Source organism: Salminus brasiliensis, chromosome 4 (genome assembly GCF_030463535.1).
Source record: "Salminus brasiliensis chromosome 4, fSalBra1.hap2, whole genome shotgun sequence".
Taxonomy (NCBI): domain Eukaryota; kingdom Metazoa; phylum Chordata; class Actinopteri; order Characiformes; family Bryconidae; genus Salminus; species Salminus brasiliensis.
This window is the reverse complement of record NC_132881.1, coordinates 32,694,287-32,717,679: the sequence shown is the minus strand read 5'-3', so window position 1 is coordinate 32,717,679 and position 23,393 is coordinate 32,694,287. Positions and strand designations below refer to the sequence as shown.

Here is a 23,393-nt window from a genome sequence, read left to right as displayed (position 1 = left end):
CGCAAGGATTTCGCCTCCCGTTTGCTTGTATTCGTGGCTGGTTTTACCTTTGCCTACTTTTTTTTACTAGCTAACCATTTGCCGAGCGCTACCTACACAAACTCATACCACGTTTTAATGTTTTAACATTGTAGTCACAGTGTGTGGCAACTCCACATAAACAGAGCTACTCAACCCCAGCACTCCCACTCCCACTCTGCATCTGCAGACACGGTAACTAGGCGAGTCTGTGAGGAGTAGCTAACTTGGCTGAAAGGGTGGACGCCCTTTATTCTTCCCCAGACTCCGCTCCCTCCTCTCATCCGCCACCGCGCTCTATCAGCAGCCTCCAGCCGGCTGGTCCTCCAACCCATGAGAGGGGGTCTAATTCTTCCGAAAAGTCACCCTCAACACTCCCAACATGCTGAAGGTAGTTGTTGAGAGTGCTAAAGGGATTCCTAAAAAGACACTTGGTAATCCAGACCCGATAGCAGGAGTCGTTTTTAAAGGTGAGTGTATCGTCATTTTATCTCTGTACTTTCAGTTCCGCTGGAAAAAAAATCCAGAGGGAGAAAACTGTAGCCCTGCTGTTGCAGGATTAGCTCATGAACTGATGCCCAAAACGAAAGAGGCCAGGTCGACCACTTATCGCGACCGAATTAGGTTGTATTTGTGGAGAATTTGCCATTTACTGACTTTCTCATAACTTTGACTTTCTCATGGATTTTTCATGCTGGCTGTGTGAAGCCTCGGGACTGTGAGGAACAGTAGACTTCCTTATAAGGAGCGGAATGGGAAAACTACTCGCTTTTCCACACGTTTATAGACAGTGATTGAATCTCAGTGTTTCTAACTCATACATTAATGCTTTTATGTTCTGTTGACAGCGGCTTTTTTTTTGAGACTCAAACATTAAGTAGCCTAAATAGTGCAAATAGAAAACAAATCATATCGTTTGCTGAACTGTTTCTTTCAAAAGTTTAGTTTTTTTTCCTTATGCATGGAATTACAGGCCATTAGATACATACACATGAGTGAACCAATTAGGTTTAGGAAAATATTTTTATAGAATTTTACATCAGTCACAGAGTCAAAGCATACGGAATATGAAGCTCACTGCATTTAAAATTGCTTCAAAACTGGGCTTCTCTGAGACTACAAACAGAGGATGGGGTGATAATCTGAGGCGGACTTCTGAAACATGGTGCCAAGGCCTAGCGGAGTCCCATAGAATGAGGAGAAGTCTTTATGTATCTAACTAATCTTTTACGAACGTTTAAGTTACGTTAAACCTTGAGAAGCTCATTATTATTATTGTATATCATACAGTTGCAAAAAAAAAAGTAATGTGAAACCTTTGGAATGACCTAGATTTTTGCATTGATTACTAAGAAAATTTAGTAAATTGAGTACATTGAGCAAACATCCCCAGTGCAGGCTAGAAAAAGTAAGTGATTTCCTAAATGTAATATCTTGTAGACCCCCCTTTAGCAGCAATCACATTCATCACCTCCCTTTCCTGTAGCTGCAAAAAAGATTGGCTCAGTGTTGTGGAGGAATTGTGGGTCATTGCTCCCTGCAAATGTGTTTTAGTTAATCTCTATTTCTAATTGGAATTCGTTGCGTGCACAGCTCTCATCAGGTCTTGCCACAGTGCTCTTGGAGTGGTTTTAGGAAGACACCCACTCCCAGGAAGAGTAGTTACAATCTCCATTTGTAAACAGTTTGTCTCACTGTGGATTGATGTACACCCAGGTCTTTAGCTGTGGTTTTGTAGCTTTTCCAGTCTCATGCGTCTCTATATCATGTCTTCAGAAAATTGGATGTGTTGAGACATGGTTTGCACTAATCAGTTGTTCTTTTGAACATGCAGGCTTTGTATGCCATTATTTAATGAAGAAAGCATCTGTAAAACATTCACTTCCAATCTCATTCTCTTAATTGAAACATTCTTTTGCTAGTTAGCTTTTAAAAGTCATTAACGCTAAGGTTCACTTACTTTTTCTAGCCTGCAAATAATTGATGGGGGTGATTGCTGATAAAGAGAATCCATGGATTATTTCAGTCAAAGGGATCACTTACGTTTTCTAGCCTGCACTGTGGATGTTTACTTAATATGCTCAGTCAGTTGCACAGACAGTACGGCTGTTTATGTTAGGCTGTTAGTTTAATTTGATCGAGTTTGTCTATAATTGTGTCTTAGATAATTACCAGTTTACATTTTCTCAGTAGTTGGTGTGATTCCAAAGGGTTCACTTACTTTTTTCCTGCAATTCTACCTGTCAGGTAATAAAGGAGGACTGCACTACAGGCTAAAGTATTGCATCTTTTTGTTTGTGCTCATTTATTTTTCACTGTTTCAGGTGAGAAAAAGAAAACACGGGCCATTTCAAATGAGTTGAATCCAGTGTGGAATGAGGTCAGTACAATACAATAATGCTCTGCAATATACTACTTAGAAAATTACTATAGAAGAGCAAAAAAGAAACAAGTCTCTGCGTTTTGCCATTTTAGGTCATTGAATTTGATCTGAAGGGTTCAGCTCTGGACTCTTCCTCCTTCGTGGAAGTGGTTGTTAAGGACTATGAGACCATTGGCAAGGACAAGTACGTACATTGCATTTATTTATGTATCACGCTCTTACAAACATCTATTAAACGCTAATAAGCATGTTGGGTCACAAATGGGCAAAATCACTCGCTATTGTCTTTGACATGCAGAGTAATATGATGTTAAATGCAGCAGATTGTGAGGCGTAGTGACTTTTTAGGGTGAAAAAGGTGGGGCTTCACGTGATTCTGTCATTTCAGAGGTGCTTATTACCTACCTTCACTCTGCTGAGAGTGAAAGTCCCTGAAGCAGATTTAGCTTCTTAATTGCTTTCAATTTTTCTGTCGTTTGGTTGTGAGTGAACACAAATAACTGTTAACAATGAGAGAACTACATGAGTTAACTAACATCAGCTTCTGAGGAGATATAACCTGTACAATCATCACCCACTGCCACACCCGTCTGTCATGTCTGTACTCGTCATGCTGTGTAAGAGGAGAGGTGGTATTCACCCTTGAGGCATAGTGGAACAGGCACAGAACAGAGTTCTGCTCTGCTCTTTCGCTTACTTTTACCCTACTTTTATTTTGGCTTAGTCTCAGGTGCTGAGATAAGACTTACTTTAGCTTAATATGCTATTTCAGTGGCAAGGTTGGTGTGAAGGCTTTCTATTTTTAAATAGAAATGGTGGCCAAAGCTGCCTGTTGTAATCTGCAGCGCTGGTTTGAAGACGAGGGCTTTCCCTTGTGCTGGAATTTTTTGCCCAAATAGCCTGTTCCTGTAATGAGCTTTCCACATTGAGTCATTCCTAAAATCTGTCTTCTGGAGGGATTGCCAGACGACACATACACACACACACAGACTCAGGTTTCTTTCCATTGTCTGGGGGCAGTGACTAGCCTTAGAGCACACAGCGAGAAATGTGGAAGTACGTGTGAAGACTTGTTTCCAGTGGATGGTTAATGTTGTTGAGAAGGGTAATAGTGCTCCTCATTAGAACACACTGCCTGAAATACACTTCTTCTCTGTAGCAACTTTATCCTTGTAGTCGTATCTAAGCTTCTGATATGCAGGGGTCCTTGGGGAGGTGTTTGAGCTTTGTTTTGTTAAGAAGTGACTCATAGTTTGTAAGATAAGAGCACTTGGGATTGAACTTCATGTTTCCCTTTTAAACAGTCTAAAAATATCTCCAGTATGGAATTTGTTGCCAGAATGAAAAGTGTGGAATCCCTTCTGTTCCTTTGCAACTGATTTGCGGTTGAATGTAAGACTGCCAAAGTATACACAGGCAAAGATTTTCATATGTGCTGGGGATTCCAATGTGCTGAATTCCATGGCGGTCAAGTCAAAGTTAACAACTGCTTTGTGAAAAAGAGGATTCACTCCTAGAGTTGAACAGAATTCCAGATAGACAAGATGCAGGGAGAACTTAATCTGGACTCTCTGTGGTTTAGGCTGTAATTTATATCTGTTGTTGCTCCAGAATGTGGAATGTGGATGTTTTGAGACCGTTAAAAGCACAGCGGCTCTTCCGCATGGTTTCATTATTCTGTTCACTGAAGCCAAAAGCTGATTGTCACAGTATTTGAATGTACACTTGATGAGATAAGTGTGTGAACACCTTGTAAAGCTGATTGTGTCACATTTTTCTTCTTCACAATTTGTAGATTAAACACAGTAAGAAAACTGAAGGTCTGTGTCAACTGAAAATCATTCAGTAAATACACCGGGAATCAAGTGCTCAAGGATAACTAGTTCCTTTTTATGTCAGGCCATGGGTGTCATGTTTTTGGGGGGTGTTCTAAACTATACACCGACATTTAAAGCTTGTAAAAGACACTGACATATATTGTACCTTACATACCTTGTATGTTACAGTTTAACCCTTAAAAAAAACAAGCTTGTGCTCTTTGTGCAGGTTTTATTTAAATGATCGCCCAGAATCCATTATTTGTCATCGATTCGGTAAAATGCATTAGACTCCCGTTTAGACTTTACCTGAAAATTGTCCTGAATAATTTCTCTACTTTCGGTTAACCTTCAATAGTCAACACAATCTAGGCATCATTGGCCTTTTTAAAATGATGCAAATTTCCAATAGTTTTCAGTTTATGTGTCACTTTCTGGAATAAGCTAATTAAATGAAGCTAATCACTTCATCAGTGGCATTGCTTTGGATGCAGCTGAAGCTGAAGCTGGGAAGAACTTTTAGCATCCCTCCCCCTATAGGCCTTCTGCAAAGGCCTTACACTAGGCACTAGATTTCTGAACATTGAATCGATATAGTAGTGCAATAGTTAGGTCAGGTACTGATAATGGATGGTTAATTATAGATTAAGTGTTTTTTTTCTTATTTGTTTACTTTAATTTATTTTACACTGGATCCAAGAAATTTGAAAATGTGCCCAACATCTAGTGTAGATCCTGCAGCTTCTGTAGACGTGTGACATATATTTATATCTGAAATGTGTTCAGTTTTAGCTTAAATATAAGGTTGGCAAATACATCCAAAATGACTTTAACTATAACTATAACTCCTCAACAATAACTCTTTCACTTTTAGCACAACAACTCTATATAACCTGTTTAGCAGTTTACTTCCCAACAACTGACTGAAAGCTGGTTAGTCTACCACTCATATTCACATCCAGTGAAGGCTTAGAGTTACATTTCCAACCAGGAAACGAATCCCACCCACTGGAAATCCAAACGGATTGATTGTCACCTTGTGCCTAATGAGGTTCCGTTCAGTTTGTTCACAACAGGATAATGCTGCTGAGTTATGACTGTGACTGTTTAGCCTCCATGGACTGTAGAAACTCCCATTCTCTTTCTCTCTGTGTTGCCCATTAGTTATCAGTTGTAATTCTCCATTATTCAACTTTTTTCCGCTATTCTACATTTTGCCTAGTTTATGTTCTGCAATTGGACTTACTGTCATGTATGTTTCGTTGTATTAGTCAGTATCAGCCAGAGGAGGATGGGTTCCCTTTCTGAGTCCTGGTTCCGCTCAAGGTTTCTTCCTCTTGCTCTGAGGGAATTTCTCATTGTCGCAATTAGCAAATAGAAGAGGGTCAATCCCGGTTTGCTGCAAAGCTGCTTTATGACAACACCCGCTGTAAAAAGTACAAAGCAAATAAATGAATGATTTATTTACTTATTTGAATATTTAGGTTGATGGTTATTTGGACATATGAAGCATTCATTTGTTCTTCTGAAGGCCTAACCTGGCATGACTGTATCTGCCTAGGGACCATGGAAATAACATAGATACCATTTTTGTTTGGCTGTCTAAAAACAAATCTTTTTGTTTCAAGTCAAAATGTAAGAATGGATAATGGAGTGCTGCAATACCTGCTGAGATTGAACATAAGCAAAGTTTTATAACATAAAATGAAACAAAAATGGCAGGCATGGGTTTTCTAATTCTTGAAAATCAATAGACACAGAAGTCTTGAGGGTTCATTGTTAAAATCTGCCCCAAATAGTCTTTCGACTCAACCTTTTTAACTCGGCAGTAGTTTGGCTTGGGTAAAAGTGAGGTCATTGGTTTCCCAAGTAAATACAAGCTTTCACAGACAAACCTGAACAAAGTTGAATGAATTTATGTCTAGTGTCTGGCATAGCAAATGCATTCTCTGGCACCTCACTCTTTTTCTGTCAGCCTTTCTTTGTCATATGTTTACACAAGCACATTATTGCTGTTGTGATAGAGACGTATCGTAGGAGACATTACTGTGCCAGCTTCCCTATGAAACAGTCCTGTGAGGGCCAGAAGTAACTGATCAAATGTTAAGTAACTGAGGAGGCGCTGTTTGACATTAAAAAGGTGTGGTACTGCACTTCTTTTTTACTTTACTTTTTTACTTTGTTTATTACTAAGTCGTCCCTACACCACTGTCAACAAAAGGTGTTTGTTGCCAACAAAATTGTAATGGTAAGAATTTTTAAGCCTTTCAACACTGATTGATTGCACAGTTGAAAATGTGTTTGGCAACAGAGCTTGCTACAGAGCTGCCTTCAGCTGGGGGGCTCCGCCCTCTCAGGCTGCTGCTTGTGCTTTTCCCTGCCTGGCACTCATGTCTGTGGCTCAGACTAATTACTTCCAGGCTTGCTTTACCATTGTATCCTCTTTGAGTAGCTCCATTTTGTACAGAACTTCTGCACTGGAGGTTTCTGAACAGGAAGACAAAGCATGACCATTTCTTTTTGTCTGACCCCTGAAAGCCTACTTGAGATGGTATATTTCATTAAGATTGTATCTTTTCTTAAAACAGAAAAGTGTTATTCATTGTTCTTTTTGCTCAATCACATCTTTGTGGCTCACGTTGATGTTGAAATGTTGATTGACATCCGTTGAGCCAACCATGGACTTATCTGCCAGGGCTGTTTCACTGTGACTCACCATTACGTAAGAGGAGCCAGTGACTTTTTCAGAGTTTTCCATTAGTGTGCAGGGAGGAGGCGAGGGAGAAGTGACACTAAATATTGTTCGTTTGGGGGGATTAGGTCAACCAAACATTTATATTCTCTCATCTGCTTTGTTAACCACATTGAAAAAAAAAACATAGTTGAAATTCCTTCAAGTATGGCTAGAATTAATGCAGTCATATCATTCAGTTTATCCAGTTTTGGAGACCTTTAGGTCCCAAATGGCAAACTATTAATCTGAAACATTAGGGCTTCAGTTCTCCCTGTAAAGTCCTAAACAATGGAGGAGCTCATGATTGGATCACTTGAAAAAATCCTGACTGAATAATCTACCATTTTACTATTCAAGAATGTAACCTGTTTGTTGCCAACCAGAGCTTAAAGCAACATTATGTAGCAGTGTTACCCTAAAATCAATTACAGTTTGATGTTTGTAGTAGGGAGAAGAGCATCTCTGTCATTGCCACTTTAGGCCCAAAACTCTGGCTATTGCATTATGTTTATTTAGTGGCACTGTTCCCCTCTCACAATAACTGCATAACGTTGCATTACCATATGTCATATGGATGTAAATATCCTGTAATATTGCTCTACGACATCAGTTCACATGATACTCACTTCATATGCTAATTTTGTATCTCTCAGCTTGTCAACAAATGCATGTGTCCATTAGGCAGTGCCCCTAGCACAATTTGTGTTTACAGCAGTGGTGTAAATGACTATAAATTACTCCAAAACTGTAGGGAAATACTTATACACATCATGCACTGTGCGTTAGGACCAAGTGTTTAATGCAGTTCCTATCCTTGTGTTTTACAGATTTATTGGCTCTACGAAAATCTTACTCCGGGAGCTGGCCAGTGGTCAGACCAGGTCTCTACCTTCGAGGAATGTTCCTCTCATGAATGAGAAGAAACAAGATATAGGGGTATATCAGCTTGCCACTTAGACTATATCACAAATATGGATTTTGAGTCATACAGAACTTGAACATATACATTGGTGGACATGTACTGATGTGCAGTATGTTTCTGGTTTCTTCTTTTTAAGGCGACAATCAGTTTAGTAATTGGGTATGAACCTCCTGCTGGTGCTCTTCCTAACCCAAATGCCCAAGTTGATGGTGAAGTCCTTACTGGAGAATCAGGTCAGTCACTTTATTATTTTTTTTCTTTATTTTTCTTACTTATAAGTCTGCTGTTACTATTGACTCCCTGATTTATTTTGAATATGTTTGAAATTCTGCTTGCACAAAACATCTCACCAAATTTAGTCAGGACATGGAATTATATCCTTATTGCGCAAATGAATTTCCCTTATGTTAGATAAGATCCGTGCCGTTCTGCTTTATCTGCTTATGATCAGCTGCCATTTGTTTGGGCTGGTCTGGATTACTGGATCTGGAGTGCACTGCAAGAGCATGAGCAGAACGTTGTTTGCTTTACACTGCACCAGTGTGCTTTCATGCAGTATGGAAATGACTGATGCAAATCAGTGACACAACACACATGCGGAAAAACATTAAGGAACTACACTCTGTGAGACAGCCATGGCATTTCTAATATCACTCAGTAGGCAAGAGGAGGGCGTAACCTAACACATTTAATTTTTTTTATTTCATTGTTCACTCTGTCATTGTTTACACTAACAATGAAGAACACAGGAATGTTTGAGAATGCAGAAAAGTGACCAAAAGCACGTTCTGTTTAAACCTGTTAATCAGGTTGTACCCAGTCACCCCTAACACGTAGCCCTCGTCATTTATATTATTTATAGTGTACTTTATTTTAGCCATTACCTTTTCAGGAATAATTTATTTATTTAATTGTGTAGTCTAAATTAAATGAATATCTTTTTTTCCAACCATTGTTTGTTGCTCTCCCTATAGGTGTGTCCTCTGCTGGGAAAGATGGAACTGATGCTGATGAAGATACTGGAGACTGGGGAGATCAAAGAGCTCCTGGAGAGACACCCACACCCGGGCAACCTGGAAAACCTCCCCAAAAGATGATCCGCACAGGGCGTAAGCGTCAGAAAGCACTGGCTAACAAACTCCAAGATTTCCAGGCATGCCTTTCTTTAGTGTTTATGCACAGTTTAAGTGTTGACATATCTTACTGACTCTCTAACTTCAATTGGTAACATACCTTACTTTAATTGCATGAATGTTAGATCCGCATCCGAATCATAGAGGGACGGCAGTTGGTGGGCAATAACATCAAACCAGTCGTCAAAGTGAGTGTTTGTGGGCAAACACACAGGACAAGAATCAGAAGAGGAAACAATCCGTTCTTCGACGAGGTATGGTGGTTTGGCCTCAAATGAATATTGCATTTTTTATCCAGTATTTAATTTTACATATGTAAAGTATGTATGTATTTTTACAAAATTATATTTGACCATGTTTTATATTGCATAGAAAAATGCTTACTGAAGGGGTCATCTGAAAAAAAAACAAAAAACAGAAAAGTTGCTATATGAGAATCCAGGAACAACATTTTCAGTCAGTATTATTTGCAAATGTATGTCTTAGTGTCAATATAGTATTAGTATTCAGTCAGTATTGTTTCATAGTAAAATGCATAAAACACTATATTTAACTATAGAAGTAATCACTGCAGGCTACGTGTTAGACAAATCAGAGCTTTTCAGACTGATATAGTCTCCACATTTTGCTGCAGTGTCCCTTTCTCAAGAGTCTTATTCTAACTGGCTTTCTGTGGACTGCTCTCCAGCTCTGCTCTACCCTGTCCTGCCCTTGTCATTTCATAAAGCTGCTGGTTCTGTGCTTTCCTCTCCTTCTGACACTTCTGGCCTCCTCCAGTTGCTTCAGTGAGTTTCTCTGATCTTCCTTAGCGAGCCTTGTTGTGACAGGGGCATCCCCACTCACAGACAGTTTTTCTGTGTGAACTCTGTGCACCTTGCCACCATTACGCTCTTATTGTCTAAGAATAGAACAGGGATGTGATGTACGACCCCAAATAGCAAGACAACCACCTTTAAACCACTTCTGACCCAGCATTCAAGCAAATGTGCAACAACTGGGGCATGGCCATGCCACATATGGTCCTGATCTAAATTCGAACTAGGCCTAATGGTTAACCTAGTGGTCGGATGGTGGGTAAGTTGTTGCAGTGGTGGTTAAAGATGAAAAAAAAAAACTGTTGCGATATCAGATTTGCTAACCGGGGAAAACTTAAGTTGCGGCTCTGATCATTTAGAACGTGCTGATGGACACTTTTATGATGTTGATTAATATTCTTACAGATTTTCTTCTACAATGTCAACATGTTGCCATCAGAGCTTTTTGATGAGAACATCTACATCCGGGTAAGGTGACCATCTGTAATGTCTCATGAAAGAGAAAGCTTTGCTTGCAGTCATTAATAACCAGACTGTAATGAGTGTCTCTCTCTATATCTAGGTTTATAACTCATTCTCTCTGAGATCAGACAGTCTTTTGGGGGAGTTTAAGGTAATCTTTGATGCACTTACCTGCCATTTACAGCTTTAAATTCATGTTTATTGGTAACAATTTGTAACACAAAAAAATGTTCATTAGAAGCTAGAGAACAATGCATTTGTTGTGTGTTAATTCTACAGTATGACTAATTTCACTGCAATTACTTTATTCCTCTCCACAGCTGGATGTGGGCTATGTTTATGATGAGCCTGGTATGTGAAGATCTTTAAATTCTGTTCTGCTTTGCAGATAAGTGTATTGCAGAAATGTCTTCATGCCACTAATAATTACACATTATTAGTATTAGTCTTTTACCATTTGTGTTTACCCTGTTCTGTAATGTCTAAAGCTCATAGCATCATGAGGAGATGGCTGCTGCTAAGTGACCCAGATGACTCTAGCTCAGGAGCTCGAGGTTACCTGAAAGTCAGCATGATCATCATGGGAACTGGAGATGAACCTCCGGTACATCTGCATATATTTTTTCTATTTATTTATTTTAATCGTTGCAGGAAACTTTAAACATGTTAAAAATATTGAACTGATAAACATCTTTTATTCTTTTAGTTTTTTCCTTTAATATGACTATGAGACTGAATATACATCAGGAAATACATGTGTGTTATTACTCTTGATAATGATGTTGCCCATTTTTAGTTTTTAGCAGTTTCACTATTAATATATTTGGCATTCAGTTCCATGAGAATATGCCAATTCTTGTTCATTTAGTTTCACATTTAAATGTATGAATGTTCTGGAGATCTTCGTTTGCCCCCTCACTTGATCACAATATCATCACATCACTTCAGGTGACCACTTTCAGTGTGAGTCTGTCTCTGTACTGATCTGTGTTTTGGGGCTGCAGGTGGAAAAAAGGGAAGAAAGTGAAGAACAAGATGACATTGAGAGCAACCTTTTGCTGCCTGCTGGAGTCACCCTGCGATCAGCCACGCTCGCTCTCAAAGTGTACCGCGCCGAGGACATGCCACAGAGTGAGCCTTCCAATATACTGTGAGCAAATAGCAGCCCTATTACAGCATTGTATACAGAGGATCTGACACCGTGGATGTTTGTGTATTTTGTCTGATTGTCTAGTGGATGATGCCTTCGCCCAGTCAGTCAAGAACCTGTTTGGAGGAGAGGGTGACAAGAAAAACCTTGTGGACCCATTTTTGGAAGTTAACTTTGCTGGCAAAAAGGTAAACCTGTGAATGATACATATTATTTTTATGTCCAATGGCTGTCATTTTAGAGAGAATATTTGATCTACTTTCAACACAGTCACCATAGTTGTCCTAGTCCCCTGTTACATGACAGAGGGTGTAGGGTAACTAATGTTATTTATTTTCTTAATTATGATACAAGTAGTACTAGTACACCAGTACATTGCACGTTCATATCATGACTAGCAATGCTGGAAAGATCCCACCAGTTTCCAAGTCTTGTTTAGAGTGCTAGCTGAGGAATTCTGATAAATCTCCTGTGTGCTTTTCATTTCCTTTCAAGCTATGCACAAAGATCATTGAGAAGAATGCGAATCCAGAGTGGAACCAGCTGATAAACGTGCAGGTTAAGGTAAGAAGCATGATGATATGATACAGCTTAATGAATGTTCTTAGTGGAACATATTGCAAGTCATTGCCAATGTTTTATTTATTTATTTTTTAGTTTCCATCAATGTGTGAGCGCATCAAACTTACTATGTTTGACTGGTAAGCTCCTGATTTCCCAATTCATATATATATATGTGTGTGTGTGTGTGTGTGTGTGTATGTGTATATGTATATGTATGTGCCTTCCTCTTTCTTAAATCATATTCAGCCTCACTTTGTCATTTTACTTCCCTTTTGACAGGGATCGCTTCTCAAGCAATGACGCTGTTGGGACCACGTATTTAAATCTGACCAAAATAGCATCTTCTGGTGGGGAAATTGAAGGTAAGGTTCCCCTTTTTCTGTCTCGCAACTGGTAAACTGTGGTAATGATCCATTAAAACAAGCAACGGCAAACATTCATAATACCCAAGTTGATTTGATTAATCAAATGCTCAAGTATCTTCACTGTCTGTGTCTATGAGGATCATATGGTAATATGATAATATGATATCATATAATCATATGATAATGTCATCCTGTATAAATGTACATTCTTTCTTCAGCAGAGTCACTTACTGAAAATGGAGTGAATCCAGCAGTTGATGGTACTCATCTTTAAGATTTTCTATTTTCTGCGAGACCACAAGAGGTCATGTGCTACAGAGAATTTACCATGATTATGGGGTGTTTTAGTCCTGGTGATGAAGCAGAGTAAAAAACTTTTTTGTGGTTTACAGAACTCGGTACAGTATTGTATAAATCTACTGTTTTTAATTATCAGTGTAATTATTGATTTGTTTTATTAAACATTTTTAGTTCTCTTGTCAAACACTAAGGTTTGTTAACAGTCGGTTGTGGTTGCCAAGCAACATAACAGTGAAAAATGATTTGATAAACATTACAATGTTTTTTTCTGATGAGAATATTCTACACTGATATAATGTAGCTTAAATGTTTCTCTTTTGTACATATTGAAATCTGAAACACCACTTTTACACTTTTACCATTGATCATTTAGTAGTTTGCTTTCTCTAACATCCAGACCTCTTCCTTTCAGTAGACAGTGTTGGGACTGAGGTTGGCTTTCTCCCAGCTTTTGGCCCTTGTTACCTAAACCTCTATGGGAGTCTGAGAGAATTCTCTGATCTTCCTGACCCATATGAGGAACTCAATTTAGGAAAGGTAAGTGCCATATGCATCCAAGGTACTGTGTTTCCAGGTATTGTCTGTCTAGTTGTTAAAGTTCATTCTGGCCAAGCCTACACTTAAAATGATTGTGTAGGGCAATCACATGGCGGATATTTTGCAAGAGCGTGCCTTAAGATTTTATTAGGATTTGCTGTCACTTTACACAAAGCAGTCTTTGAAATGGTTTATGTGTAGGCTTTGTCAAAATAAACATTGTGGCTGTAGTCAAGGTGGTGTAATAGCATGTGTGTCACAGGGTGAGGGGGTGGCCTACAGAGGGAGGGTTCTTATTGAACTTTCCACTCGGCTGGATGACAAAGTTGACAAGAAGGTGGATGACCTCTCCAATGACGACATCTTAGTAGCACAGGTAACGGCATGTAGGACAGACTTAAAACAGACTAATTAAACATATTACATCAACATGAACATAAATAAGAAATGATAAGCTAATGTTGACACATTTATAAAAAGGATAGATGTGTTTCCAGAAATACTCAGAGTCATTTCATGAAGCGGGAGATTTTCAAAATGTGTATGTAATTGTAAAATATGGTGAAATGTCCCTGTGTGAGCAGAAATACCAGCGGAAGAGGAAGTACTCCCTGTGTGCAGTGTTCCACAGTGCCTGTATGCTTCAGGAGCCTGGGGAACCCATTCAGTTTGAGGTCAGCATTGGCAACTATGGCAACAAAATGGATTCAACTTGCAAACCACTGGCCTCCACCACTCAGTACAGCTGTGCCGTGTTTGACGGTGAGAGGCTAATTATGGGTACTGGAACAACTGTGACATGTATGTGGGGACCCTAGGGCATGTTCAAATGCCTATTGTCTGTGTTTTGTCACAGGAAATCGCTACTATTACTTGCCCTGGGCTGACACAAAGCCAGTTGTTATCCTCACTTCCTTCTGGGAGGACATAAGTCATCGTTTAGATTCAGTCAACATTATTATTTTCATTGCAGACAGGCTGGTAAGTTACAGAGTTTCTTTTCCATGCAGCGTATTATGTATCTTGTGGTGCATAAAACAAGGGCCGCACAATTTTTGTTATACTGCATAATATTCCCATATTGCTGTTTCGTGATTTTGGTCTTTGTACGCATGTATTGCAGAAGGCTGCAATATGCAAATGAGCTCTCAAACCAACCATTAAATGTTTTATGTGCTGTAAGCGTCCTAATCATCCTCAGACTTTCCAGATGAGTTTCTGTGGGGGTTGGATTAATTAAGACAGAGGTGGCAAACGTGGCCCGCAGGCCAGAACCAGCCTGATTCTAATCTGACCCGCCAAATAAATTAAGAATCCCCGTTCTTAACAGTGGTTTAATGGAGTTCAGCTGCTTATTAAAAGAAATCCACTCTTCCTAAACCACACTGAAACTGACCTATAGGCACAACAGGAAGAAAACAAAAAGTGCCAATCAGAATCTGTTTTTTGACATGTTTTTACTGAATTACACAAACTAATATTAACAAATTTGGTCACAATTTGTGTGTGGAATTTACTTAATGTCACTCAGTATTTCTACTGCTACCTCCTTAAGCTAGAAGCTGATGTTCTTCAGACATACTAGCGCAGTTAGAGCACTGTGTCAACCTGTAGGATCAAAACAAACACTAAACACTGACACTGTTGAATAGGTTGATGAATAGGTTTACTAGGACGTGTTATTATATAATTATGACAGTATAGTATAGAGCTGTGTTAGTCAGTCAGTCAGTGTTAGTCACTCAGTCAGTGGTCCAGTTGTCTGTGTTCCACTTTTACACTAGAGCCAAAATGGGCTATGATATGTAAAATGATATACAATTCTCCATTTGCAAACTAAAAACTTCATGTCTCGACTGCAGGTAGGAAGCTGGAAAGGATTGAAAGTGAGCTTTATTGAAAATAAAATTAGCAAAAGCAAACACACAGAACAAAGACAGAATCTAAATTAATATAACTAAATTAAATGCAGAGTCAAGGCAAGCTGAATAGAAACCTGCAGACGTGGATAAGAATAAGAATTATAACCAGGCAGAGATTTATAAGGGGTGGGGCTAGAAAACAGCAATACATGGCAAAGGTGGGGAAAAAGGGGGCAGGGACAAAGACCAAAACATGCACAGTTTCATGAGCTAAAAAACACATGACATATGTAAACAAACAGATGAAGACAGAAAATATGCCAGACGCAAGGGCAAGCTGGTGGCTATATGTTACACTACATGTCTCTTTACAAAAGAGGTGGACACAGTGTCAGGTTTTCCATCACAATTCAGGCACCCTCAATGTGCTCACCAGGCATCAACAACTTTACTAAGCCCATATAAACAGTATTTACATTCTTTTCTGTAAATATGGTCAAAATGTAAAGTTTTTAAACTGTACCATTCACTCCCCAGTCCATACAGTCCATATAGACTGCTTTTTGAATGAGACACAATACAGGCCATCCAGTTGGAAAAGAGCTTGTTTACATTGTTCAGCATTTGGAAAACAAGTCATACCATAATCACAATATTTTGCAGTATAATTGCAATATGAAATTCTGTCCGTATTGTATAGCCCTGCACAGAATGGTCTGTTTAGTGCATAACAGTTACATTAGAGAGTTTGTGTTTTGTGTTTTGTTTGTCTTCGCTAGCAAGCCAGTGTTACCTCACTGAAAACGGCCATACTGGCTAAGGTTTCTGAGACACGCTTAGCTGAAATCTGGCTAAAACTCATCAACCAGCTCATTGAAGATCTCACCAGGTAAACCACAAACACCAAAAGCACCATGTAAATGTTTAGAACATGTTTAGGCACTATGTGACATCTTCATCCCCTAAAGCTCTTCAAGTAACCATTATCTTATTTATAGCCTCCTTTGCGGCTGTTCAGTGGATGTGAACTCTGGCACTGTGTCTGTTAGTTTCCAGTTACCAGATCTGGAGGGCAAGGCTAACTTGTCAGCTTTGGATATCCAACTCAAAAAGTTACGAGACCGTGTCATCGCTGGCATCAGGGAAGCAGCCCGCCGCATGAGAGAAGAGGCCACCGATGTTAAAACCACGCTGCCTGACATAGAGGAGTGGCTAGAGCGCCTACAGCAGATCGCGGACGAGGTTACTGCCTTTATGATTTTTATGCTTTTCATTATTGTTTCTTATTATGGTCAATTTAGAGTTTCAATTATTATTACCAACTAATTATTAAATAACAACTACTTACTCTTTGGGTATATTCTGCAGCACTCTCTATATTCATCGTTCATTAGTATGAAGAGTAGGTTTTGCCCGAATAATCATTTGACACTTTGTCTATTGTTATAGTCAACATGAATTAGAGACCATAATTCATTTACTTTCCGTACTTTGACATATTTTTGCGTAAAACATGGTATGGGGGCGGGTCTCTGATGTTATGTTATTAAAACAATTCTATTTTTCCCAGTATTCTAACATTATGATCAATCAGAAACCCTTTAGAAAGTCTTTATACACAAATCAGCCGTAACATTAGCACCACGGACAGGTAATGTGACCAGCATTGATTATCTTCATCTACAGTGACATCTGTCAAGGGATGGGATATATTAGGCAAGAAGTGAACAGTCAGTTCTTGAAAGTGATGACAAATGAGCAAATTAAATGCCTTGGTGAGAGATATCACAGGACACCTTCAGAGATCTTGTGGAGTCAATGATCAGCTCTGTTGTGGTCACACAAGAGGGACCTACTCAATATTAGGCAGGTGGTGCCAATGTCATGGCTTGTTTTTTAAATGACGTAATGACTCCATGGTTTTGTAAGACCAGGGACATTGACTAGCAATGTAAAAAAGGTTCATTTTGACCTAGGATGGACTGTAAATCAAATATTCATCCCTTTAAGCTGAGTTACACCTGAAAGCTTTGAGTGCCATTGACTTCTGAAATCACATGATGTTTGCATAAGGATGCATGAAGTTGTTCTTCAGCTTTACATTGTTGCAAACAAAGAAAAAGTGACCATTTTAATACAATAAAAACAAGACTTTGCTGGCAATGGAAGCATTCTATACTTACATCTTTAGGCTCCAAAACCCTCTTCAGAGAATGGTTTGTTGAAATGGTTGTGTCATGCATTTTACCAAAATATCTATAAATATGAGTTTATACTGAGGTATTTTCTCATGCTGCAGCCTCAGAACAGCATGCCTGACATCATTATTTGGATGCTGAGAGGAGAGAAACGTATGGCCTATGCCCGCATTCCAGCCAATCAGGTGCTCTTCTCCACCCATGGTGATCAGGCTACTGGAAAGTACTGTGGCAAGACACAGACCATCTTTATGCAGGTAAATCACATATAACTGAACAGTTGATTTCATTCCTTTAAAGGAACATATTACTTTTTTTTTTTTGCTTAAATCTTCCATTAATCTCTATGGAGATTATGTTTGCCTGACTTTGCAAGCCTGCACCCGCTCAGTACTCTGACATGTTGTTTCCAGTACCCAATGGATAAAAACAAAGGGGTAAAGATTCCTGTTCAGCTGCGTTTGAATGTTTGGCTGGGCCTGTCAGCTCACGAGAAGAAGTTCAACAGCTTTGCAGAGGGAATGTTCAGCGTCTTTGCTGAAATGGTAATGTTTCCATGCTGGTTCATGACTAACATTGTGAAATGTAGTGCTACACTATTGAATCATGTGAAATGGTGTGGTTGAGTCCTGTTTTAATTTCATGGTCCCCTATAGTCCCCTATCTACAAATATAGAAATTGTTGATTATCTGCATCATTAGGGATAGGATTGGACCAGGGCTAAGGTTAGGTTTAGATAGAAGATGTGGTTTGAGATCTGTGGTTTGAGGGATCTAGTAAAAGTTCAAAGTAACAGATATTTAGTGAAATGTTGTTTAATGCTAACCCTTGATATCTAAAGTTATTGCTGTTGTTTTCATATAGATTCACTTTTTAGGAATTAGGAAAACAATGTAAGCAGGGTTCATGTAAATGCCATGAGGGACCTCGTAGGGTGAAAATGTGAACCATGGACCCAAAAGTGGTTTATCAACAGCATCACTAAAAGAACCATTTGTAGCACCTTGAGTGTCAATTCTGTAAAAAGAACCATCAAAAACAGAGTTTTAAATATGCTTTCTCTGGGATCCCATTCTTACAGTATGAGAACCAGGCTCAGGTTTTTGGGAAATGGGGCACCACAGGTCTGGTGGGCCGACACAAGTTCTCTGATGTGACTGGGAAGGTAAAGCTGAAGCAGGAGTGCTTTCTGCCCCCTCGTGGATGGGAGTGGGAGGGTGACTGGTACATCGACCCTGAGCGCTGGTGAGCTGTGATAACGGCAAAACACACACACACAAAAGTGAGAGAGTATTATGCATGTGTTCAGGAATTTGTTGTTTTTGACATTTAAATAATGACTCAGCAGCTAGAAACATCCTGTAAATGAGAATGTGTGGGTTCCGCTGGCATGACAGACCTCCCTGAGACGTTGTTCATGCTATCCAGCTTACAATCAGAGGAAATGGAGGCCGTTGGCTTAAATTTGTAGTTGGCCTGCGGTTTATACACATTCAGTCCGCCAGCCTCTCTCTCTCTCTCTCTCTTTCTCTGTCTCTGGCTGCTGTGTTTATACAGTCTGCTCAGATCATAAACACACCAGGAGTGCTCAGCTCTGACCCCAGACTATTCTATCTTAGTTATACAGTTACACCTTGGAAATGGATGTTTGTGTTAGAGTTGCTGGGTGTCTTGTGCTGTGTTTTTTGGTGTTTGCATTTTTGAGTTGTAAAGGTAACATACAAGGGTTTTTGGAAATCCAGAAAATATTAAAGCAGCATTACGGAAACATTCATATTCATGCTTTGAGCCACCATAAAGGACATGCTTTTGTGTTGTTGTTGAGCTATAGTACTGGCATCTGAAGTGAAAGAAGCATGTGGACTGAAGGGGTAGAGAAATTGTACTGGATTTTACATAAGTATGATTTAAGTTATGCAGCTTTATGTAGTTCTTGAGAGGCTTATATTGTCTGCGCCATCGCTAGTTACATAGTGCCATTGACAGCGTGCTGAGAACAGAGTAGCAATGATGGAGAACCTATTCTCTCTATGACAGTCAGTGGAGCATCACAGTGATCGTGATGCTGTTTATTTAAGGTGACTGACAGGACAGAATATTGATCTTTTTGTTGCTGTGGTTAAGGTATGGGTTAGTCTTAGAAAATTCTTATTATATATAGATAGTTGTGTGTCATCGCTGTCATATTACTATTTTTCCCAACTTTTTTGTTTTTACACTGTTTGCTAACAGCTGCTCTTTATATTGTGCGATGTCCAGAATTTACAGTACATTTACAAATGCTGTATTTCTCAGATGTTATAGAGTACTTTGTTGCCCACTCATAAAATATACCCCCTATTCATACTCCGTGTTTGACCCCATGTCCTGACATGCTATGAAAACAACTGTGTGTGTATGTGCCTTTGAATCAGTCTGTTGACAGAGGCCGATGCAGGGCACACAGAGTTCACAGACGAGGTGTACGAGAACCAGAGCCGTTTCCCAGGTGGAGAGTGGAAGCCAGCAGCCGAGCCCTACACTGACGTGGTGAGGAAGAGAGGACTGTCAGCACCACACAGGAAAAGACCTCTGATAGGCTTTCACTGTTTCCTCACTGTCATTATAGCACTGGAAAAAAGCACAATTTCATACCAGTGTTTAAGTGCGTAGTCATCTTCCTTATCTGTATAAAAACAGTCTAAAAACTTCTCACCAGGAGACTCCAGTCCAAACACACCACTTTTTTATGTTTTTTCCCCCATGTCGCTTGTCATTGACAGTTTGACATGGGCAGGTGCTGTAATTTGAGCCTGTTCTCTGAACAATGGATGAAGCATTTAAGCAAAGCTGTGTTCTGCAGGGTGGAAATAGTGTAGAGTGATAGTGTTTGTGCTGTGCAGAATGGAGAGAAGGCCCAGAGTCCGAATGAGATTGAGTGTCCGCCAGGATGGAAGTGGCAAGAGGAATGGAGCTTTGACAGCAACAGAGCTGTGGATGAGAAAGGTTAGAGAAAGTGACATCACTCTTAAAAGCTCTGCCCCTTTACCCCCTTGTCCCCTTTACCTCTTTACCACTTCATCTTATTAGAATCTGCCCCAAATAGTCTGTACCTGTGCATGTTTCCACTGGCAGTTGGAACTTTCTTTGTATATTCATTATATTTGAGAGTGCAAATGTAAACAGCATTGAGAAACCATGTTACGAATGGAGCAATAGGCAGAAAGGCCACCTTCACTGGCGTAATAGGGTTAAGACAGGAGACATGAGATGTATTAGATAAATGGGGTTTGTAATGTGGTTTTGTCATTCGGCAGGCTGGGAGTATGGCATCACTATCCCTCCAGATGATAAGCCCAGCTCCTGGGTAGCAGCAGAAAAGATGTACCATATCCACCGCAGGAAGAGACTGGTGCGGCCACGCAAGAAGATAGCAAACACCCCCACCATAGAGGTGAGGACCTGTAATTAAGCCATTGCTCAGAACACATGATCTAATATGCCCTGTCATGCATCATCATGGTGTCACATTTCTGCTTGTCTGTGGTTCACATGACGTTCACGTGTAGTTTGAATCCAGAAAACAGAGGTGACTTAAGTCATCAGTAATGTCAATGTACATTTTTAGAACAGTCAGTGGTTATTGAATCATAGAGGTCACAGCACTGCATTCAAGGGTACACCTTATGATCAAAACAAGTGTGGTGATAATTTAAGAATAGTAATAGCAGTGTGCGAGCAAATCGAATAGCTGGACACCCGTAACCACAGGGCTACACACTGCTTCAAGAACCTTGAGAGTCATATACTTGCAGATAGTATATACACACTTTTATTATTCAAGTTATTATTTATTTATTTCTCTTTCATGTCCCAACAGAAGAAGGAATTAGGTGATGGCTGGGAATATTCCTCTCTGATTGGCTGGAAGTTCCACAGGAAGGAACGTTCCTCAGATACATTCCGGCGTAGGCGCTGGAGAAGGAAGATGGCGCCGGCTGACAGTGTGGGCGCTTCAGCCATCTTCAAATTGGAGGGGGCACTGGTGAGGACAGCGTGGCTGTGGATGACCTCACTGAAGCCACACAGATCACTTATTTAGGAAGTTTGAAAGTTGTATCACACAATGGCTTTCTTTCACCTAGTGACTCTCAGATATTATATTTTACCCAGTGAGTCTTTGTGTTTGCTTTTTAGGGGGTTGATATTGATGAGAAAACCAGCAAAAAAGATGCAGCCAAGCTTTTCGGTGCCAACACACCCACAGTTTCCTGCATCTTTAACAGTAAGTAGTTCGTGCCATTTAATTAAAGCCCAGTGTAACTGATCTCTGCTGTTGATTTGCTCCTGCTCCCACGCACCACTCCTTTTCCTCAGAGGAAGTCTGGACCTGTAGAAAAATGTGCACTAAACAGCATCTAGAGGTGCCAGTTCAGTTGTTGAATGGCACTGATTAAATAATGAAATAATTCCAAATCTCTATAGCAAACATCAGGAGGGCAGCCCACAGGGGTTTTACAGCAATAGATGTGTTCCTCTTAAGATTTAAAAAAGCTCTTTGAGCCAACTAACATTAAGTTCTGGTGTAGGAGGAAGAATGATTTAAGCACCAGAATTTCTGAGAAAACAAACCTTCCATTTTTACTCATTACTGAACATTATGCAGATTGTGTAGACAGTAACATTGTTGAACTCCTAAAAAATAGACTGTGTTGTGATTACACTTTCAGCGTCATACATGTACCATCTCAGAGTGTATGTCTACCAGGCTAGGAACCTTCTTCCCATGGACAAAGACAGCTTTTCAGGTGAGAAACGTACCACAACAAGGATGAATTGTAACCTTTACCACTGCTTTTCATGCTATGTTAATGTGTATGCTTAGCACTGTAGTTGTTTGGTCATTTGCATTTGGTTTTCCTACAGATCCCTACTGCCATGTGTCTTTCCTCCATGTAAGCAAGACCACAGAGATCATTAAGGCCAACCTCAACCCCACATGGGACCAGACACTCATCTTTAATGACATTGAAATCTACGGAGACCCACAGACCATCGCTCATAATCCCTCAAGTGTTGTCCTGGAGATTTTCGACAGCGACCAAGTGGTATGAATCTACTTAACCTGGGGCTTTATTATAGTACAAAGTTTAGCTGCCATTGACCAGACTATAGGTATACATACTAACTCAGATGTAGTGTTAATGAATCATCAGAAACGTAGTGCTAGAGTAGTGTTTCTATAAGTTTGTGTGTTTCTAAATAGGAGGAAAGCCATTTCTGTTAATAGGACGAAAGCTGTATTGTGTTTAAACTCTGCTGTTTTGTAGGGAAAGGATGAGGCCATGGGCAGATGTGCCTGTCCCCCAGTGGTCAAGCTAAAACCAAGCTCATCTGTGACCCCAAAGCTGCTCTGGTTTCCTGTGACAATGAAAGGTCGAAGTGCTGGAGAAATGCTGGTGGCAGCAGAGCTACTTCTGAAAGATAAAGTATGTTATTATGATTGCTTCATTGCCCTTCATCTACAGAGGCCTTGCTGTAGCCATGGACTGAAGCTCAGTCTCTGAATTTATTATACACACCTGTACAAAATATGGGGAGAATAGTCGCATACTTGAGAAAGGGGGGTGGGGGCATTCATAATATTGAGAGGGGCCTAGTGGGATCGTAAATAACTAAACTGGTCCAGACCAGTTCAAAGAAATGATCCTGAGAGCAGCAGAGCTGGAAACAAAATGTTTCTGTAGTAGAGTGAGGTCAATCATATAGTAAGTTCAACCAATCATAGTTTTTTGGGCTTTCCGTTCAAGAAACCCATTTAAGAACTACACATTTTATAAAAGTGGTGTCTTGCTGTTTCCTGTTAGCAGTTTACTTCTGATGTTGTTAGTCTCAAATGAACTGCTATGCTCCTTTTCTCTATGTCCAGACAAATGAGTCTGAAATGCCCCTGGTTCCACCCAGACGAGCTGAGACGCTGTACATGGTGCCTCAGGGAATCAGGCCTGTGGTGCAGCTTACTGCCATTGAGGTAACACAGTCAAGCGCATCATCCACATCATCCCCTCTGTGTAAGGCAGACACAGCAGGAAAGGAAGAGGCAATTACCTATACCAAACATTTCCCTGAGTGTGTGGGTCTGTATGTGTATGT

General features: G+C 39.9%; 1 protein-coding gene across 2 annotated transcripts in view; it reads left to right on the top strand.

Annotated features, from left to right (window-relative positions):
- The first annotated feature begins 277 nt into the window (after window positions 1-277).
- The window catches only part of myofl (myoferlin like), a 31,471-nt gene continuing 8,355 nt past the window's right edge, over window positions 278-23,393 (top strand). Inside the window, exons 1-35 of one of the 2 annotated variants that reach the window (XM_072678080.1) lie at window positions 278-488; window positions 2,343-2,398; window positions 2,494-2,585; window positions 7,780-7,888; window positions 8,011-8,107; window positions 8,849-9,027; window positions 9,133-9,261; window positions 10,228-10,290; window positions 10,385-10,435; window positions 10,605-10,635; window positions 10,773-10,888; window positions 11,289-11,415; window positions 11,519-11,622; window positions 11,930-11,998; window positions 12,092-12,135; window positions 12,278-12,360; window positions 12,585-12,623; window positions 13,076-13,200; window positions 13,463-13,576; window positions 13,785-13,962; window positions 14,057-14,181; window positions 15,842-15,951; window positions 16,112-16,304; window positions 17,362-17,517; window positions 17,674-17,805; window positions 18,343-18,506; window positions 19,676-19,790; window positions 20,144-20,246; window positions 20,558-20,694; window positions 21,121-21,285; window positions 21,438-21,525; window positions 21,971-22,048; window positions 22,167-22,348; window positions 22,571-22,729; window positions 23,170-23,271. In XM_072678080.1, the coding sequence (XP_072534181.1) occupies window positions 401-488; window positions 2,343-2,398; window positions 2,494-2,585; window positions 7,780-7,888; window positions 8,011-8,107; window positions 8,849-9,027; window positions 9,133-9,261; window positions 10,228-10,290; window positions 10,385-10,435; window positions 10,605-10,635; window positions 10,773-10,888; window positions 11,289-11,415; window positions 11,519-11,622; window positions 11,930-11,998; window positions 12,092-12,135; window positions 12,278-12,360; window positions 12,585-12,623; window positions 13,076-13,200; window positions 13,463-13,576; window positions 13,785-13,962; window positions 14,057-14,181; window positions 15,842-15,951; window positions 16,112-16,304; window positions 17,362-17,517; window positions 17,674-17,805; window positions 18,343-18,506; window positions 19,676-19,790; window positions 20,144-20,246; window positions 20,558-20,694; window positions 21,121-21,285; window positions 21,438-21,525; window positions 21,971-22,048; window positions 22,167-22,348; window positions 22,571-22,729; window positions 23,170-23,271 (3,903 nt within the window). In that variant the 5' untranslated portion in view covers window positions 278-400. Of the gene's footprint in view, window positions 489-2,342; window positions 2,399-2,493; window positions 2,586-7,779; window positions 7,889-8,010; window positions 8,108-8,848; window positions 9,028-9,132; window positions 9,262-10,227; window positions 10,291-10,384; window positions 10,436-10,604; window positions 10,636-10,772; window positions 10,889-11,288; window positions 11,416-11,518; window positions 11,623-11,929; window positions 11,999-12,091; window positions 12,136-12,277; window positions 12,361-12,581; window positions 12,624-13,075; window positions 13,201-13,462; window positions 13,577-13,784; window positions 13,963-14,056; window positions 14,182-15,841; window positions 15,952-16,111; window positions 16,305-17,361; window positions 17,518-17,673; window positions 17,806-18,342; window positions 18,507-19,675; window positions 19,791-20,143; window positions 20,247-20,557; window positions 20,695-21,120; window positions 21,286-21,437; window positions 21,526-21,970; window positions 22,049-22,166; window positions 22,349-22,570; window positions 22,730-23,169; window positions 23,272-23,393 lie in introns of both variants that reach the window. The other variant, XM_072678079.1, reaches the window with a different exon arrangement.